Genomic DNA, 20,619 nt, shown 5'->3' on the forward strand with positions numbered 1-20,619 from the left:
AACTGCTACAGATGAAGTAATCATTTGAAATATTTAAAAAAATATATTTTGTTATTTTAAAATATTTTTTATATTAAATTATATTCAAACGGTCATAACACCCACATTTTTTTTTATGAGGCTTATGACCGCGATGAGGGAGGACATAAAGCCCAAACTAAAATTAGGCGATGTGACCGCCCCAAGGGATGTTGGGGGATATGTCCGGTCGCATACATTCATATGATCCCCGAGGCCGGAGTTTCCTATTGATTTGCTTCAAACTTTCGGTTCAGCCGTTTCTGAGCTTACCCAGAACATACAAACAAAACGCAATTCGGATTTCTATGAAGTACTTCCGAAACATTTTTGGATCATTGTAGATGATCCAAAAAAGTACTACTTCTGGATCACAAGTTCGGCATTTTTGGAATATTGAACACAAAGTCTTCACTGATAACATCTCTCAAATGTAACAAACGCCACAAAATTCAGAATACGTATTCGATTGTGACAAGTGTTTCAAATATGTTTTATTTGCTTTTCAAGAAAATATTGTAAAGAAAATTTGTTTGTCCAAAATTTTCTTCCTCAATGTAATTAGTTTAGGATATATTTTTTTTTTTTCAGTATAGTTAGTCTAAGATATTTTTGTGGTCGTCTGCACCCAATTTGCTTCGCTTTCTCCAATGCTTGTAATTACTGAAAATTCCCATACAGGACCTTAAAGCCCTTTGCCTGTTTTAGCTGGATACTTAACTCAGAGTGGTTTTTAACAGCTGATATAAACATCTTGTGTTTCTGTTTAATTAAAATTCCCAATATAAACTATAATTACTTACTTACTTCCAAATGCTCTTGACCTTTTATATACAATAATCTTACGCAGTGCACTTGACGATGGCGAACACATGGATGTGTATGCACTGCCATTAACAATCTGTGGCATAAGAGTTAAACAAGGGACCTTCAGATTCTAAAATGTGAATACATTTCACATCAATAATGGCGACTCAATGGCATGCCAAAGTGAGACCAACATCCCACATCCTAAAAAAGACGTCTTGGTTAACTTTCCGAAGGTTTGTTGTTGGAGGAGAAGAACGCTGAAGCAAGGAAAACGAAACAAAACTCAATTTAGTTTTTCCCATTGCGGATATCACCACAGGTTTCATTTTCCCACATGAAGGACGTTTTTAGGATGTGGTTTCACATATCATGTAAAACCATGTTGCGCGAAAAATATCCTTGTCTTTTTTTCCTCTCATGCAGTTTTTTTTTTATTTTTTTTTATTTTTGGTATGCGTGCCAAGGCTGTAGTTTACAATGCGCCCATTGGCTGGGGTATAACAAATTTACCATTCCTCGACCTGTCGTAGTGCTCAGGGCAAAGTCCGTCCGATGACTTTCTGTACAGATTAATTTTCTGACTGCACTTCAAATGCGTAGAATGTAATAAAAAAGTAAATTTCTTCCAATTTAAAAAATTTACTTTTGCGGAAGAAACGACATTTTGAATAGACCAGATTTCAATTTTTATACCCTCCACCACAGGATAAGGGGTATATTAACTTTGTCATTCCGTTTGTAACACATCGAAATATTGCTCTAAGACCCCATAAAGTGTATATATTCTGGGTCGTGGTGAAATTCTGAATCGATCTACGCATGTCCGTCCGTCCGTGTGTTGAAATCACGCTAACTTTGGAACGATACAAGCTATTGACTTGAAACTTGGCACAAGTAGTTTCTATTGATGTAGGTCGGACGGTATTGTAAATGGATCATATCGGTTCACTTTTACGTATAGCTCCCATATAAACGGACCCTCAGATTTGGCTTGCGGAGCCTCTAAGAGTAGCATATTTCATCCGATCTGGCTGAAATTTGGTACATGTTGTTGGTATATGGTCTCTAACAACCATGCCAGAATTGGAATTATATATAGCCCTTATATAAACCGCTCCCCAGATTTGACCTCCGGAGCCTCTTGGAGAAGCAAAATTCATCCGATCCGATTGAAGCTTAGTACGCGGTGTTAGTATATGGTCTCTAACAACCATGCAAAAACTGGTCTATATCGGTTTATAAACCGGTCCCCAAATTTGACCTCCGGAGCCTCTTGAAGGAGCAAAATTCATCCGATCCGGTTGAAATTTAGTACATTTCGCTACGGTATGGCCGATAACAACGATGCCAAAATTGGTCCGTATCGTTCTATATTATATAGCCCCAAATGAATCGATCCCCAATCAGAGAAAAATCACGATTGCCACTCGAGCCAAAAATAGTCTACCAAAATTTTATTGCCATAGAAAATTTTGTCAAAATTTTATATTTCTATCGAAAATGTTGTCAAAATTTTATATTTCTATCGAAAATGTTGTCAAAATTTTATTTCTATAGAAAATTTTGTCAACATTTTATGTCATCAGGAAATTTTGTCAAAATATAATTTCTATGCAAAATTTTGTCAAAAATTTATTTCTATAAAAAAAATTTTTTCAAAATTTTGTTTTTATAGAAAATTTTGTCAGAATTTTATTTCGGTAGAAATTTGTTTCAAAATGTTATTTCTATAGAAAATTTATGAAGCATTTCATAGTTGGAGAGGAATATTTTGCAAAATCTTCCAAAACATCAAGAATTCTACCAATCTACCAAACAGTAAAAAATCTGCCATTTTTGGTAGACTCGTGTTCATAATTGTAAATAGCAGTCGATTAAAAGTTTATTTTGGGCAACATCAAAAATCGAATTAAAATAAAAACCAAAAGTCGATTAAACGATTCAGAGGATTATAAAAATTCGACATTGTGTTTTCCATTATTTTGACAAGAAGTCAACTATTTCTTATAAAGCATCCATATAAGACGATTGCCAACGTTTACTTTTTTTAAGGATTTAGAATTTGGAACTCAAGCAAACATTTTTCTAATTGCAATACACGCAGAGAAGAAACATGATTGTCACAATCATATTCGAAGAGCAAAATAATATGATAGCAGCTATTTTTGCGGCGACCATGTAACATTTTAACCTCCAACCATGTTGGCTCAGTGAACATGGTTCTAAGAAAAATATAATTGTCCTCATCTTGATCATCTTATTATATTGATAAAAAGAATTTTGTTTGAATGAAAAGACAATGGTCACGATTTAAAATGTTATGGTATTCATTAAAAATGTTTTTCTCCTAGTTATAAGAACATGGTCACAACCTAAAATGTTTTGATCTTTATGAAAAAACTTTTTTCATCGTCGAAAAAATATAAAGATTTTTTTCCTTGTCCAAAAGTCGATAAACTTTTCAATGGAGTCGTTTTGTCCTTATAGTTAAGTGATTCGACTTGGAATTGGGTATCCTAACATGAAAGAAAAGTTTGTTTTACTGTGGTCAAATTGACTCTAATACTTCTGAAAAAATCTTCGAACTTAATGAAATCGTCTTTAAATTTATTGAATTTTTGCATTTTGGCTACAAAGCTAAAAAGCCTTTAAAAATAGGATATGTTTTTCAATACATTATTTTAAAGACGTTTTTTCTTAAAACGTAGCATAATTTTGCCTTGAAGTCGAGTCTGAATTTATAACTTTAAGTTGCCGTCTTTGAGGAGAACTATGCAAATTTGGAACGATCTATTATAATTAAATACGTACCCTTCGGTTTTCTGAGATAGTATTTAGAAATAAAATCATTGATTATTTTAATTTGTTTCTTATGTATAAGATTTTGCTACGTGATGTCGATCCATACATATGTAAAGTCCCCATATAAACTGATCTCCAGATTTCACTTCTTGTACTATGTGGGGGGATGGAAAATTTCTTCCAATCCCGTTAAAACTTTGCGTGTGATGTCAGTATATTCCCTTTAATAACAACACGCATAGAAGGAATATGATCACCTCAAACATGTTTCAAGAGCAAAATGTTATTTTTGTATGGTGACCATGTAACATGTTTGTCACCAAAATGTTATTTTCTTGTCAAATGTAACCTGCTTACTGAAATCAGATACATGATTTCCGAGAAAATAAGATGGTTGCGAAAACCATGGGTCACCACCCAAAAATAACATTTTGCTCTTAAAACATGTTTCTCTGGGTGAATGCACAAAATGGTCCATATCGGTCCATGGTTTTATATAACTCCCGTGATTTGATCATCATAACGGTCCATACGTGTATACAAGCCCTACGTAAGTCGATCCACAAATTAGGTTTCTTAAGCTTTCTGGAGGAGAAATTTTGCATTTAAAAAACCTGAACACCCCTCATTTTGAGTGTGTAGAATGTTGCTCCTATTTTGATTTTGGAATTCACTCTTCAGTTGTCAAAATGCCGTCCAAGCACGAAGAGCAGCGTATCAAAATTTTGCTCGCGCATCGCGAAAATCCGAGCTACTCGCACGCAAAGCTGGCAAAATCGCTAAATGTTGCCAAATCAACCGTTACAAATGTAATTAAAGTGTTTGGGGAACGTTTGTCGACAGCCAGGAAGTCTGGATCGGTGGGAAATCGAAAACCGGAAGCCGCTGAGACGACAAAGAGAGTTGCCGGTAGTTTCAAGCGAAACCCTAACCTCTCTCTCCGAGATGCCGCAAATAAGCTGGGTGTATCGTCTACAACCGTGCATCGAGCCAAAAAACGAGCCGGACTATCGACTTACAAGAAGGTAGTGACTCCAAATCGCGATGATAAACAAAATACGACGGCCAAAGCGCGATCCCGGAGGCTGTACACGACGATGCTGACGAAGTCTGACTGCGTGGTAATGGACGACGAAACCTACGTCAATGCCGACTACAAGCAGCTTCCGGGACAGGAGTTTTATACGGCAAAATAAAGGGGAAAGGTAGCAGATATTTTCAAGCACATAAAACTGTCAAAGTTCGCAAAGAAATATCTGGTTTGGCAAGCCATCTGTACCTGTGGCTTGAAAAGCAGCATTTTCATAGCTTCCGGGACTGTCAACCAAGAAATTTACGTGAAAGAGTGTTTGAATAAACGTCTGCTGCCTTTCCTGAAGAAACACGGTTGTTCCGTACTGTTTTGGCCGGATTTGGCATCTTGCCAATACGGTAGGTTAGTCCGAGCCACCATTGCACCACGGTGGATCGGCCATAGAGTGGAACGCCGCCAAAAACGTGCAGGTGGTTCCAAAGGACAAGAACCCTCCCAACACGCCAGAGCTCCGCCCAATTGAGAAATACTGGGCTATTGTCAAGCGGATCCTACAGAAGACCAAAAAAACTGCTAAGGACGAGCAGCAGTTCAAGGCAAACTGGCTTTCTGCGGCGAAGAAGGTGGACAAGGTGGCTGTACAAAATCTGATGGCAGGTGTCAAGCGTGAGGCCCGGCAATTCGGATTTGGAAAAGCGAAAGCCTAACTGAATATTTTTCCTGAATTGTATACTAATTGAACTTGAAAAATAAATGTAATTTGATTTTTTAAATAAACGATTTCACCGATTTACACGCGTTTTCCATTGACCAAATTTTGACCGTATCACCCTTAGAGAACCGATCCGGTTGAAATTTGATACGTGGTGTTAGTATGTGGTCCTTAACAACCGTGCAAAAATTGATCCATATTGGTTCATAATTTTATATAGCCCCCATATAACCCGATCCCTAGATTTGACCTCTGGAGCCTCTTGGAGGGGAAAAATTTATTTGATCCGGCTGAAATTTGGTACGTGGTGTTAGTATATGGTCTATAACAACCAAGCAAAATTGGTCCATTTCGGGCTATAGTTTTATATAGCCTATCCGCAATCACACAAAAATTGGTCCATATCGGTTCATTATCATAGTTGCCACTCGAGTCAAAAATAATCTACCAAAATGTTATATCTATAGAAATTTTTGTCAAAATTCTATTAGTATAGAAAATTTTGTCAAAATTTTATTTCTATAGAAAATTTTGTAAAGATTTTATTTCTATAGAAAATTTTGTCAACATTTTATTTCTATAGAAAACTTTGTCAACATTTTATTTCTATACAAAAGTTTGTCAAAATTTTATTTCTGTAGAAAATTTTGTCAAAATTTTATTTCTATAGAAAATTTTGTCAAAATTTTATTTCTATAGAAAATTTTGTCAAAATTTTTTTATATAAAATTTTGTCAAGATTTTATTTTTAAGAAAATTTTGTCAAAATTTTATTTCTATAGAAAACTTTGTCAACATTTTATTTCTATGCAAAAGTTTGTCAACATTTTATTTCTATACAAAAGTTTGTCAAAATTTTATTTCTATAGAAAATTTTGTCAACATTTTATTTCTATAGAAAATTTTGTCAAAATTTTATTTCTATAGAAAACTTTGTCAACATTTTATTTCTATAGAAAAGTTTGTCAAAATTTTATTTCTATGGAAAATTTTATTTCTATAGCAAATTTTGTAAAAATTTTATTTCTATAGAAATTTTTGTCAAAATTTTATTTCTATCGAAAATTTTGCCAAAAGTTTATTTCTATTAAAAGTTTTGTTAACATTTTATTTCTATCGAAAGTTTTCTAAAAAAAAAATTTATGGAAAATTTTCTCAAATTTTTATTTCTATAGAAAATTTTCTCAAAATTTTATTTCCATATTCCAACATTTTATTTCTATAGAAAATTTTGTGAAACTGAATTATATACGTATTTAACCGCCTTTTTATACCCACCACCATAGAATGGTAACGGGTATAAAAACATCGAAATATCGATTTCCGACTGTAGAAAGTATATATATTCTTGATCAGGGAGAAATTCTAAGACGATATAAGCATGTCCGTCTGTCTGTCTGTTGTAATCCCGCAGGCAGGTCAAGTTCGAATATGGGCTATATCGGTCCAAGTTTTAGTATAGTTCCCATATAAACCGACCTCCCGAGTTGGGGTCTTGGGTTTATAAAACCTGTAGTTTTTATCCAATTTGCCTGAAATTGGAAATCTAGAGGTATTTTAGGACCGTCAAAAAGTTTACCGAAAATGGTGCCTATGGGTCCATGTTTTGGTATAGCCCCCATATGGACCGATTTCCCGATTTTGCCTGAATTTGGAAATCTAGAGGTATTCTAGGACCATAAATGTTGATTATCGGACCATGTTTCGATATAATCCCCATATAGACCGATCTTCAGATTTACTTCTTGGGCTTCTAGAATCCGTAGTTTTTATCCAATTTGCCTGAAATCGGAAACGTGGAGGTATTCTAGGACCATAAAGGGGTGTGCCGAAAATGGTATTATCGGACCATGTTTCGATATAGTCCCCATCTAGGCCGATCTCTAGATTTACTTCTTGGGCTTTTAGAATCCGTAGTTTCTATCCAATTTGCCTGAAATTGGAAATGTAGTGGTATTCTAGGATCATAAAGGGGTGTGCCGAAAATGGTGATTATCGGACCATGTTTCGATATAGTCCCCATATAAACCGATCTCCAGATTTACTTCTTGGGCTTCTAGAATCCGTAGTTTTTATCCAATTTGCCTGAAATTGGAAATCTAGAGGTATTCTAGGTCCATAAAGGGGTGTGCCGAATATATTGAGTATCGGTACAGTTTTTGATATAGCCCCCACCTAAACCGGCCCTCCGATTTGGGGTCGAGATTCTAGAACTACAATTAAATGTGCTGAATACTGTGTGTATCTTTCCATGTTTTTCTATAGCCCCCATTACACCAAACTCCCGATTTAACTCCTACGGTGTATAGAAATTGTAGTTTTTATCCGATTTGCCACAAATTGCAAATATACTGGCATTTTAGACCCATAACAAAGTGTATATGATTTAGTTTTATCGGTCCATTTGGTAAGGCCTCCATATAGACCGATTTCACTTATTGAGGGTACCGAATGGAAAATTTCCAGATTTTACTTCTCGTAGTCATTTAAATAATTGGGATGAATATCCACAGATTATAGATTTCAAATCAAGGCATTATTTCATCATTTTCTTGCATACTTACAATATATGTTTATGATTCCTCTAAAACTAAAACAAAAAATGGTTCTTATAAATTCAGAATCTGATGTAGTCTTCATAGGTGAAATCTTTACATTTATCTGTGGGAAGCGTACTGGTTGAACTGATCTGCTTGGGAAAATATCTGTCATCAAACCCCCATGAAATTCTCAAAGGAAACTATTATATTTGATTCATGGTGGTGGGTATTTATTCGGCCCGGCCGAACTTAGTGCTGTATATACTTGTTTTATTTTAATATATGTCACGTGTGGACGAACTTACAATTTAAAGACGGTATTAGGAGGACATATACTTACATTACGTACTGAATTTTTACCGGGTAGGAAGAAACTTATTCCTCCACGGGGGTCCGGAGGTTAAATCTATGGATCGGAATTTAGTATGATTTTAACAGACGGACCGATGAACGGACTTCGCTAGATCGACTCAGAATTTTACCACGACCCAGAATATATAAAGGGTGATTCTTTTGAGGTTAGGATTTTCATGCATTAGTATTTGACAGATCACGTGGGATTTCAGACATGGTGTCAAAGAGAAAGATGCTCAGTATGCTTTGACATTTCATCATGAATAGACTTACTAACGAGCCACAACGTCGAATTTTCAGTGAATGGGCCCTAGAAAAGTTGGCAGAAAATCCGCTTTTTTATCGACAAAGTTTGTTCAGCGATGAGGCTCATTCCTGGTTGAATGGCTACGTAAATAAGCAAAATTGCCGCATTTGGAGTGAAGAGCAACCAGAAGCCGTTCAAGAACTGCCCATGCATCCCGAAAAATGCACTGTTTGGTGTGGTTTGTACGCTGGTGGAATCATTGGACCGTATTTTTTCAAAGATGCTGTTGGACGCAACGTTACGGTGAATGGCGATCGCTATCGTTCGATGCTAACAAACTTTTTGTTGCCAAAAATGGAAGAACTGAACTTGGTTGACATGTGGTTTCAACAAGATGGCGCTACATGCCACACAGCTCGCGATTCTATGGCCATTTTGAGGGAAAACTTCGGAGAACAATTCATCTCAAGAAATGGACCGGTAAGTTGGCCACCAAGATCATGCGATTTGACGCCTTTAGACTATTTTTTGTGGGGCTACGTCAAGTCTAAAGTCTACAGAAATAAGCCAGCAACTATTCCAGCTTTGGAAGACAACATTTCCGAAGAAATTCGGGCTATTCCGGCCGAAATGCTCGAAAAAGTTGCCCAAAATTGGACTTTCCGAATGGACCACCTAAGACGCAGCCGCGGTCAACATTTAAATGAAATTATCTTCAAAAAGTAAATGTCATGGACCAATCTAACGTTTCAAATAAAGAACCGATGAGATTTTGCAAATTTTATGCGTTTTTTTTTAAAAAAAGTTATCAAGCTCTTAACAAATCACCCTTTATATACTTTATGAGGTCAAAAACCAATATTTAAATGTGTTACAAACGTAATGCCAAAGTAGGTATACTCCTCATCCTATGGTGAAGGGTAACAAAATTTTAAAGCTAATATTATGGACTTTCATCTAATTGAAATTTATTTATTTTAAAGAAATTTGTCCTCAAAAAGTGATAATCACCCTTTTAAAACATCTGCCAATTCTGAAGAATTTGGTATGGTATCATAAATTCGGATCAGCCAGACTTTTGCTCCATTTTCGTAATTCGTTCGTTTAAAGTTCTTTTTTGTTTTGGTGTGAGGTTTCAAACTACTAACAAAGTAATCACCAAGAAACTTAAAGTTGCACACATGAAATGTTCACAAATTTATTTTGATACACACACACACACATACACACAAATCGAGAACAAAGGATAAATGATATTACGCCAAAGAAAATAAAAGGATGAGTATGTGTGGATGTGTGCGCTCTTTGGATTCTTTTGTTTTGCTATTAAAATGGATTTTGGTTTTGTTGTTATAAACATTTACTACTACTTACTACTATTCTAAGTTGTTGGGCGTGTATGTGATTTTTCCTGTTGTTGTTGTTTTTTTAGTTTTTTTTCTAGGCATTTTGTTTCCTATATTTGAGATTTGTTGCTTTTGTTGTTTTTGGTATTTCCAAGTAATGGTATTTAAATTTTAGAATATTGTTTTTCTTGTAGTTGCTATTTCCACTACTTTTGATTGGAGTTTTGGGTGTTTTTGTTTCGTTTTATTTTTGGTTGTCCTTTCTTGGGGTTCTTTACTAAAAACAATGGCTGCGTCGTTTTGACAATAGATTTGTTGTTGTTTTTGTTGGGGTATTGTCCTAAGATTTTTTACTATCCCCTGCTGGGCCACCACTGCCACTAGATGAGGATTTGTTGCTGACACGCGATTTCTTTAGCAGGAAACATGTCAGAAATTCTATAGAGGAAGTGACTTTCTGTAAACTCTCCTCCGATGATGAATTCGTACCCTCCAGGCATGTGCTATGCAGGCGATAGCTCATGCTGGGTTTTTCCTTGGCCGATGTTGTGGCACTGGTCGCAGAGGCAGAAGCAGCTGCTGCCGATGAGGCAGTAGAACTACGTGGAGGCAGAGGTGGTGGAGCTCCCAAAGATGCTGACGAGGTGCTTGGTTCTGGCTGACGATAGTAGTTTTTGCCACATTTCTTAGACAAGTTATACAACTTCACGGAGTTATCCATGCGATCATTGTTGTCGCCGTTGGGGCGATTTGAATTCAAGGCCGAAACAAACTTTTGGGCAGCAGATGTTGTGGCAATCGATGTTGACATAGTTTGGGCACTGTCATGACTTTCCTTGGCTGAACTATCGCAGCGCTCCTCTTCATTGTCCTCCTCGTCGTTTTCAGCCGGTGAAGTGAGATTATTTTGTGGTTCACCATAATAGCGGAAGGCAGACCTATAACGGGAATGATGTCTACTGGCCTCGGGCTCCATCCATTCGGTGCCAGCAGGCAGCGATAGCTGTATGGTAGGTGTCCTATAGTACTGGCGATGCGGATGGAAACCCATACCGAAATCGTCCATATAGGACTGTGAGTTAAGATTTTCCAACTCATCGGCTACACTAAGGAGAAATGGTAGCGTTGACATGGTTTCCTTTTGTAAGGTTTGTCTATAATTGGGATTTCCTCCAATTTTTACAGAATTATTTCAAAACACCTTAGAGAGTAAAAAAAGATGTATTCCAAATCGCAATTGGGATTAGGTTTTTTTTTTCTTTCTTTACAAACAAAAATCACTTTTATACAAAAAGTTCGAAGGCTTTCAACCTTCCAGGAATGTCTAACACCTTCGAAGTGATTATAGCAATTGCCAAAGCATACACTTCAAATTGTACAAGTCCACAATTCAGTATAATTTTCACTCAAACTCTTGCTTTATTATGGCTTAAGATTGTGTTCTTTTTTATTTGTGTGTATGTTTGCAAACTTGCACTAAATCCTCTGTGTGTATAAGTGTGTGTTGGTTTGTTTGTAAAAATATTTTTGTTTTTTTTTCCTGGCCACCGTTTGCTTGTTTATTTCAAGGAGCGCTCACGTTCTTAACTCTGCGGTGTTTTGCTATAAACTGAAAATTGCATTGCAATATTCCTTGCTAAAAAAGGGTATATGAGACTCACCAACACATATAGCAGCCAGACATTGACGACCTCGTAAAACATATTCGTGCTTTCTCTCTCTTTCTCTTGAAATACGCATTATTCCTTCACCGTTAACGATTCGGCCCGATTTCGTTTCAAAACATTCACTCATATACACACATTTCCAAATATTTTGGTCTTCTCGTACTCTATCGTTCTTTCCACAGCGTGGCTACCTTTTATGCGGGTGAGTGTGTGTGTGTGTGGGTATTCTCAGATTTTCCCATCACTGCCCTTGCTCACACTATCACGGCTTGGGTGCCGCATCAACAAATGTTGTTACTGTTGTTTACACTTAAGGTTTGTTTACATTCCTCAAAGAGTTTTTTTCCAGTGTTGCCAATAATACATAAGTGAGAGGAAAATGAAAAATTGGCCAATGTCATATCAACTGTTGATATGTTATTTGGTTCGGACAAAAGTCAATACTATGATATTTCTAAGTCTCCGAAAATGTCTTCTTTTTAAATTGCAACCTTTGTTTAAACTATTGTGCTATTTTTGGTCATTGGATAGATTAATATTTCAATATAGTCCTCATATTGACCGATTTTCCGATTTCACTCTTGATGGATATAAACAACAGTTTTTATTCGTCTTTTGGTTTGGTGCAAAAAAAAATTTCGATAAACTTATTGTTCGTAACTAGACGTAAGTAGCTAGATTTATAGTGTGGTGCCATTTGCAATATTTTAAAAACTAATTAATGAAAGACTGCTCCCAAAGCAAACTTGACAAAAAAACCATAACAACAATTAAGTTAAAAATATTTCCAGACCGTTCATGGAAGCCAAATTAAAAAAAAAAAAAAAAACAAACAAACAAAAAACAAAAATGAACGTAAATCGCTTATTTTAATACTGGTCTAAGGTTAAAAGTAAGTAATTTAAAATATGTCGAAGAAATTGAACAAAAATGGCAACACTACTCATAATGCTCTTTTACTCTTGTTGCGTCCATTCTCTCATTCTCTGTTGCTTTGGTACTCAGTGAGTCCTGTTATTTGTACTCACCTGTGCTGTTACCAGATTGTAATATTTTTCACCCATGAATTTAGCGGAGCCGGAAATGTCTACAAACCTTCCAAGAGCTATGTTATAAAAAAAGGTTTGATTTTACAATAGCGGCTTTGGAGATTAAATGGAAAGATGGCGCACATATGGATATGAAATTTGCAAAATTTCTATCTCTTCTTACGAAGAAAACAAAAGCCAACCCAGCAAAAAATACTTCAGCAGTAAGAGTTTAGTTGCGCTTTTTGGTATACAATAAAGTAGACAGTGCATCCGCACTACATGAATCGATGGCAATAACGTAAACGAGGAATCAAACTAGTTTATGATCATTCGTTTACGTTATTGCAACCAATTCATGCAGTATAGATGCATGAAAGGTAGTTCTGTTTTCCTTCACGCCAACAATGCTATACTCAAGATTATATATCACTTTCGAGCAATATTTGTGTTAAAATGAGCAATTATATCAGCGCTTTGTAGAAGCTGCTCTAAATCCGGACATCGCCCACAAAAATCAGCGCTGATTCGTTTGTTTTGTAAGCAATTGTTACTGCCTCTCTTCCTTACGATCCTGCTGAAATAGTGCTCATTTTTTTTTCGTGGGAAGCAGACATTCAAGGATAGATTGACTCCACAGCTAAAAATAATTTGAATTAGAAGTTGTTCCACAAACATTTCCTTTTAAGTGCATCCCATATTTTTTTCTCAATCCTTTTTTTTTCAACTTCCGATGAAATTCTAGTCTTAGAAATTACGCTATTTGGCTGTTTTAAATGACAATTTAAATCAATAAAAAACGTGAATATATTAAAATTTTTAAAATAAAATTTTTAAAATTATTAAAAATTTCAGTCCAGTGAGAATTTGAAAAATCAATATCTTGTTGAATTTAAATGAAAAAATATATGTCTAAAATAACAAAATATGAAATGGTATGTAGTACAGAAAAAGATATATTTTCGAAAAATTGTTGAACATCTCCCCTATTGAGATTTGAACCTGCACCCAGAAAACAGTGTCTTCGAAACTAAAGAAAACAAGTATATACGGCCGTAAGTTCGGCCAGGCCGAATCTTATGTACCCTCCACCATGGATTACGTAGAAACTTCTACGAAAGACCACTTTTGGCACGGCTGTTAAATATCACACACTACCACCACTTACAAAAGTTCAACCAGGTCGGATGAATTTTTCTTCTCCAAAAGGCACCAGAGGTCAAATCTGGGGATCGGTTTATATGGGGGCTATATATAATTATGAACCGATTTTGACCAATTTTTGCATGGTTGTTGGATACCATATACTAACATCACGTACCAAATTTCAACCGATTCGGATGAATTTTGCTCTTCCAAGGGGCTCCGGAGGTCAAATCTGGGGATCTGTTTGAGGCCATATATTAACACCATGTACCAAATTTCAACTGAATCAGATGAATGTTGGTCTTCCAAGAGACTCCGGAGTTCAAATCTTGTGATTGGTTTATATGGGAGCTATATATAATTATTGACCTACACGGTTGAAAAAGACTGTTTTTCATATGTTTGGCTATAAACATTATATGTTTGGAACACAATTTTTTAAACACAATAGTTTTGAGTGCAAGCATATAATGTTCATAAACTAGCATAACATGTTTGGGACATATATGTTAATATGTTAGAACATATTATGTTTGGGACATAAAATGTTTGTAAATATAATATGCTTGGATGCAAACATATATTAATTTAGAAATAGCCTATAAACATACATGTGTGTAGTAGCTTGGAGCGCTATTTAACAGGGAGCGATATTGAATTATGTTGGTGGTTGTTGCTTGTTATTACAAAATTAACATTTTATTTTTCCTTGGGCAATTGATCAGCTACTTCTTTGATCCTTACAAACTGTGTGGTCCGCTGTTCGAATCCCCGTCCGGCAAAAGGTAAAATTAAAATAAAAAAAATCATAAAATTGAATAATTTCTTCTACAATGTTTGTATTACAGAAAAAGGTGCTAAGAACTAAAAAATATCGTGGAAGTGAGAAAGATGTCGGGGAATATACAATTGGGCAGAAACAAAATTTTGAGCATTCAGGTCGAAAACCTATGTTGTTAGCACCTATATTACCTGTTTATTTTCATAATTCATTATGATTGTAAATATATAAATAAATAAATAAAATTTTGAGCACAATATTGTTTGGGAGAATTTTTTTTAAGCATATAATATTTTTGGGTGCAAAATGCTTCCAAACATATTATATGGTCACATAATAACATATTGTTTTTTGGAAGACAACATTATTGAATTTGGATGCAAAAATACAAAATGTTTGGAACTTAGGCTACCCAAACATATATTGTTTAGACCAATATGCTTTCAAACATATTATATATTGGAAGAGATCAAACATATAAATGTTTGGGCAATACCCAAAAATGTATATGCTTGAAGCAAAATATGTTTGGGAGTATATGTTACAGAAGCGATTTTTTGTGAGCGTGTATGTGGACCATTTATTGCATGGTCATTAGAGGTCATATACTAACACCATGTACCAAATTTCAGCCGGATCGGATCAAATTTGCTTTTCTTAGAGGCTCCTCAAGCCAAATCGGGGGATCGGTTTATATGGGGGCTATATATAATTATTGAACGATGTAGACCAATTTTTGCATAGTTGTTAGAGACCATATACTTACACCATGTACCAAATTTCAGTTGTTAGAGATCATATGCTGACACCATGTACAAAATTTCAGCCGGATCGGATGAAATATGCTTCTCTTAGAGGCTCCGCAAGCCAAATCGATGGACCGATATGGCCCATTTGCTATACCATCCGACCTACATCAATAACAACTACTTGTGCCAAGTTTCAAGTCGAGAGCTTGTTTCGTTTGGAAGTTAGCGTGATATCAACAGACGGACTGACATGCTCAGATCGACTCAGAATTTCACCACGACCCAGACTATATATACTTTATGGGGTCTTAGAGCAATATTTCGATGTGTTACAAACGGAATGACAAAGTTAATATACCCCCATCCTATGGTGGAGGGTATAAAAATGTTCATCAATTTAGTTTAGCCATTTTATTTCCATTCAGTTAAATTTTTGTGAGAAATAATAAAATTTACTTGTTTCAGTAAAAAATCCTAAACTGAAAGCAGTTAGGAATAGTTCATTAACTAGAATAAGGCATGGAATTTTACTAATACTGTTTTCTTCGCTGGGTATAAGAATTTACTACTGAACAAGAAAATTTTATTCACTGATAACAAAGCATTCGTAAAAATAAACAAAAACCGAACTAAAACCAAGTTTCCTCAAATTTAGTAAAACTTCTTATAAAATAATAATTCTGACTTTCTTTATTATAGAAAGCTTGTCATACATATGAATAACACTTAGTATAGAAAAATATTTTAGTTCATTCGTACTAAGAAGTATCCAGTCCTTTCAAAACTTAAGGAAACACACTTGTTAGAATATAGGTAAATTTCTTTTATCTACCTGTAATCGAAACCTGTCATCGATGTAATCGATATGTTTGCGCGTGGGGGTTTTTTTAGTTGGAATCGCGTTGTTATGGTATACGGAGAGATTGTTAAAAAATAATATAGTAAAACAATATAATAAATAATACCCTGTTCCACAGTGTGGCACAGGGTATAAAAACAAATAAAACATATATAATATATTTGTTATTTTAAATTAGTGAGAAATTTTTTCGTTTTTTGAAAATTGGTTTATAAAATAGAAAACACCAGGAGAATAACAACCTCTTCATTCGACTTCATTTTGAAATCTTCAATTATCAGGTAATATTCAGTGATGCTAAACTTTTGTGAAAAAATTGGTTTAGGACTTTGTTTTTTTTTTATATTTGTAGGTATTGAAATTGTAAAAGGTGGACAAAATTGCTAGGCAGCAACTTATTCAAAGTGAAAGGTACTAGAAGAAGAAGAAAATGTGTTTCAATACTTCAAGGCCAGTCGATGCTGTTGATTCTTAATAAATATATTTAATATATTAATAAAACATGTCCTTTATTGAAGAAACAAGTAAGTAAAGTCTAAAGTCGGCCGGGGCCGACTATATTTTACCCTTCACCATTATGTAGACAAAATTTGTGTAACCATCTCAATGCCTTCAAATTTGTTGGGAGTTATTATGAAGGTTTATATTCCCATATACAAATATTTATATCTTAACCGATTTGGAGTAAATTTTTTGTACTTCTAACATACAAAATCGCTAGAATTAAAACTTAAATTGGCTAACACCCTGGTATGAAACACAATGTTAGTAAAAACAAGTAAGGAAAGTCTAAGGTCGGGCGGGCACGACTATATTATACCCTGCGCCACTTTGTAGATCTAAATTTTCGATACCATATCACATCCGTCAAATGTATTGAGGGCTATATTTAAAGGTTTGTCCCAAACACATACATTTAAATATCACTCGATCTGGACAGAATTTGATAGACTTCTACAAAATCTATAGATTCAAAATTTAAGTCGGCTAATGCACTGGGGTGGAACACAATGTTAGTAAAAAAAAATATGGGAAACATTTAAATCGGAAGCAATTTTAAGGAAACTTCGCAAAAGTTTATTTATGATTTATCGCTCGATATATATGTATTAGAAGTTTAGGAAATTGGAGTCATTTTTACAACTTTTCGACTAAGCAGTGGCGATTTAACAAGGAAAATGTTGGTATTTTGACCATTTTTGTCGAAATCAGAAAAACATATAAAGGGTGATTCTTTTGAGGTTAGGATTTTCATGCATTAGTATTTGACAGATCACGTGGGATTTCAGACATGGTGTCAAAGAGAAAGATGCTCAGTATGCTTTGACATTTCATCATGAATAGACTTACTAACGAGCAACGCTTGCAAATCATTGAATTTTATTACCAAAATCAGTGTTCGGTTCGAAATGTGTTTCGCGACAAATTTTGTTCAGCGATGAGGCTCATTTCTGGTTGAATGGCTACGTAAATAAGCAAAATTGCCGCATTTGGAGTGAAGAGCAACCAGAAGCCGTTCAAGAACTGCCCATGCATCCCGAAAAATGCACTGTTTGGTGTGGTTTGTACGCTGGTGGAATCATTGGACCGTATTTTTCCAAAGATGCTGTTGGACGCAACGTTACGGTGAATGGCGATCGCTATCGTTCGATGCTAACAAACTTTTTGTTGCCAAAAATGGAAGAACTGAACTTGGTTGACATGTGGTTTCAACAAGATGGCGCTACATGCTACACAGCTCGCGATTCTATGGCCATTTTGAGGGAAAACTTCGGAGAACAATTCATCTCAAGAAATGGACCGGTAAGTTGGCCACCAAGATCATGCGATTTGACGCCTTTAGACTATTTTTTGTGGGGCTACGTCAAGTCTAAAGTCTACAGAAATAAGCCAGCAACTATTCCAGCTTTCGAAGACAACATTTCCGAAGAAATTCGGGCTATTCCGGCCGAAATGCTCGAAAAAGTTGCCCAAAATTGGACTTTCCGAATGGACCACCTAAGACGCAGCCGCGGTCAACATTTAAATGAAATTATCTTCAAAAAGTAAATGTCATGGACCAATCTAACGTTTCAAATAAAGAACCGATGAGATTTTGCAAATTTTATGCGTTTTTTTTTTAAAGTTATCAAGCTCTTAACAAATCACCCTTTATATGGGAGCTATATCTAAATCCGAACCGATTTCAACCAAATTTGGCACGCATAGCTACAATGCTATTTCTACTCTCTGTGCAAAAAAAAAATTCAACTAAATCGGAGTGCAAAATTTCAATTAAATCGGAGTAAAAGATTGGCCACTGTGGTCATATGAGTGTAAATCGGGCGAACGATATATATGGGAGCTATATCTAAATCTGAACCGATTTCAACCAAATTTGGCACACTTGACTACATTACAAATTGTACTTCTAGTGCAACATTTCAACCAAATGGGGGTAAAACTCTGGCTTCAGGGACCGTATTAGTCAATATCGGGCGAAAGATATATATGGGAGCTATATCTAAATTTGAACCGATTTCAATAAAATTTGGCACACTTGACTATAGTACTACTTGTACTCCTAATGCAAAGTTTCAACCAAATTGGGGTAAAACTCTGGCTTCTGAGACCGTATTAGTCCATATCGGGCGAAAGATATATATATGGGAGCTATATCTAAATCTGAATCGATTTCAACCAAATTTGGCACGCATAGCTACAATGCTAATTCTACTCCCTGTGCAAAATTTCAACAAAATCGGAGTTAAAAATTGGCCTCTGTGGTCATATGAATGTAAATCGGGCGAAAGCTATATATGGGAGCTATATCTAAATCTGAACTGATTTCAACCAAATTTGGCACGCATAGCAACAATGCTAATTCTACTCCCTGTGCAAAGTTTCAACTAAATCGGAGCAAAACCTTGGTCTCTGTGGTCATATGAGTGTAAATCGGCCGAAAACTATATTTTGGAGCTATATCTAAATCTGAACCGATTTCAACCAAATTTCGCACACATAGCTACAATGCTAATTCTATTCCCTGTGCAAAATTTCAACCAAATTGGGGTAAAACTCTGACTTCTGGGACCGTATTAGTCCATATCGGGCGAAAGATATATATGGGAGCTATATCTAAATCTGAACCGATTTCAATAAAATTTGGCACACTTGACTATAGTACTAATTGTTCTTCTTGTGCAAAATTTTAAGCAAATTAGGGTAAAACTCTGGCTTCTGGGGCCATATAAGTACATATCGGGCGAAATATATATATGGGAGCTATATCTAAATCTGAACCGATTTCTTCCAAAATTAATAGGGTTCTATTCTGAGCCAAAACACATACTTGTGCCAAATTTGAAGTCGATTGGACTAAAACTGCAACCTAGACTTTGATTACAAAAATATGGCCACGGACAGACGGGCATGGCTATATCGACTCAGGAGCCCACCCTGAGCAGTTTTGCCAAAGACAACATGTGTCTATCTCGTCTCCTTTTGGGTGTTGCAAACATATGCACTAACTTATAATGCCCTTGTTCCACAGTGTGGCGCAGGGTATACAAATTGCTTATATAAATACATAAAATTGTATTTAAAAACAAAGGTAAGAAGTTCTAATTTTGAAATAAAAAGTTTACCACAAATATGTAAGATTTGTCCAAATGAATGAAAAAAGTTCAATAAAATCATTCCATATATATGAATTCAATTCAGTTAAGTTTTTTCATTCTGTAGTATAGGGGTACATAAATATAATATATGGAATGCATTCTACCTAATTTCTACGAAAATCATATCGTTCAAACAAATAAAAACTTCTTTGGCGCTATACAGAGTTCAACTTTCTTCACAATGAGTTCATTTTAACTTAAAGAAGAGGACACTTTTTTCTATTTCACTAAAGCCAATTTAGTTAGTTAAATTAACTAAAAACGGGGAAAAAATTAAAAATAACAAAATAGTTCATTATTTCTTTAAATTTGTATTTTTTTTCTAAAAATTCGCCCTTCTTAAACGTCTTATGGCACTAAAGACATTTTTGCAATTTTGAGTTCCAATTTTTCCTTGTAAATACAGAATCTTATTTAGTGAGTGAAAACAAATACTTATGTCTAATAAATTTTATTGAATAGGTCGACAAATATTTACACATTTTTGTGATATTGGCGTGATGTCAGCGTTTGTAATACTGTTTAGTTAACATTTTCTAAAAATAATTTAAATTTTTTAAAATTAACCAAGAGTTTTCTTGCTGGTATTTAGTTTAACATAGGTTAGTCTTTTATTCATTAATTTGAAATAATATCAATTTCGTCTCAACTTATTTCGAACTCGAAAAGTAGTATTTCCTCACCCTTAGCGAATGAGTAATGTGTCTGCGTACATGAATATTATCCATACGCTCCCAAGGTCCAGTGTTTAAATTCATTTCATATAATGAATTATTATTCTGGTACCCCAAATTTATTTATTCTGCTCAATGTATTTTTTATAACAGTATATGTAAGACGCAAATATCAAATTCGGCCCACATATATT

At 35.1% G+C, this 20,619-nt stretch overlaps 2 protein-coding genes across 3 annotated transcripts in view; one reads left to right on the top strand and one right to left on the bottom strand.

The window, feature by feature from the left end:
• LOC142235029 (uncharacterized) overlaps nt 1–11,447 on the bottom strand; it is a 39,309-nt gene extending 27,862 nt beyond the window's left edge. Inside the window, exon 1 of the mRNA XM_075306249.1 lies at nt 9,891–11,447. Coding sequence (XP_075162364.1) covers nt 10,203–10,994 — 792 coding nt within the window. The 5' untranslated portion in view covers nt 10,995–11,447 and the 3' untranslated portion in view covers nt 9,891–10,202. The remainder of the gene's footprint in view (nt 1–9,890) is intronic.
• Snmp2 (Sensory neuron membrane protein 2) overlaps nt 1–20,619 on the top strand; it is a 691,945-nt gene that overhangs the window by 432,052 nt on the left and 239,274 nt on the right. The window lies entirely within an intron of this gene.

The sequence above is a fragment of the Haematobia irritans genome, chromosome 4, assembly GCF_050003625.1.
Source record: "Haematobia irritans isolate KBUSLIRL chromosome 4, ASM5000362v1, whole genome shotgun sequence".
NCBI classification, from domain to species: Eukaryota; Metazoa; Arthropoda; class Insecta; order Diptera; family Muscidae; genus Haematobia; species Haematobia irritans.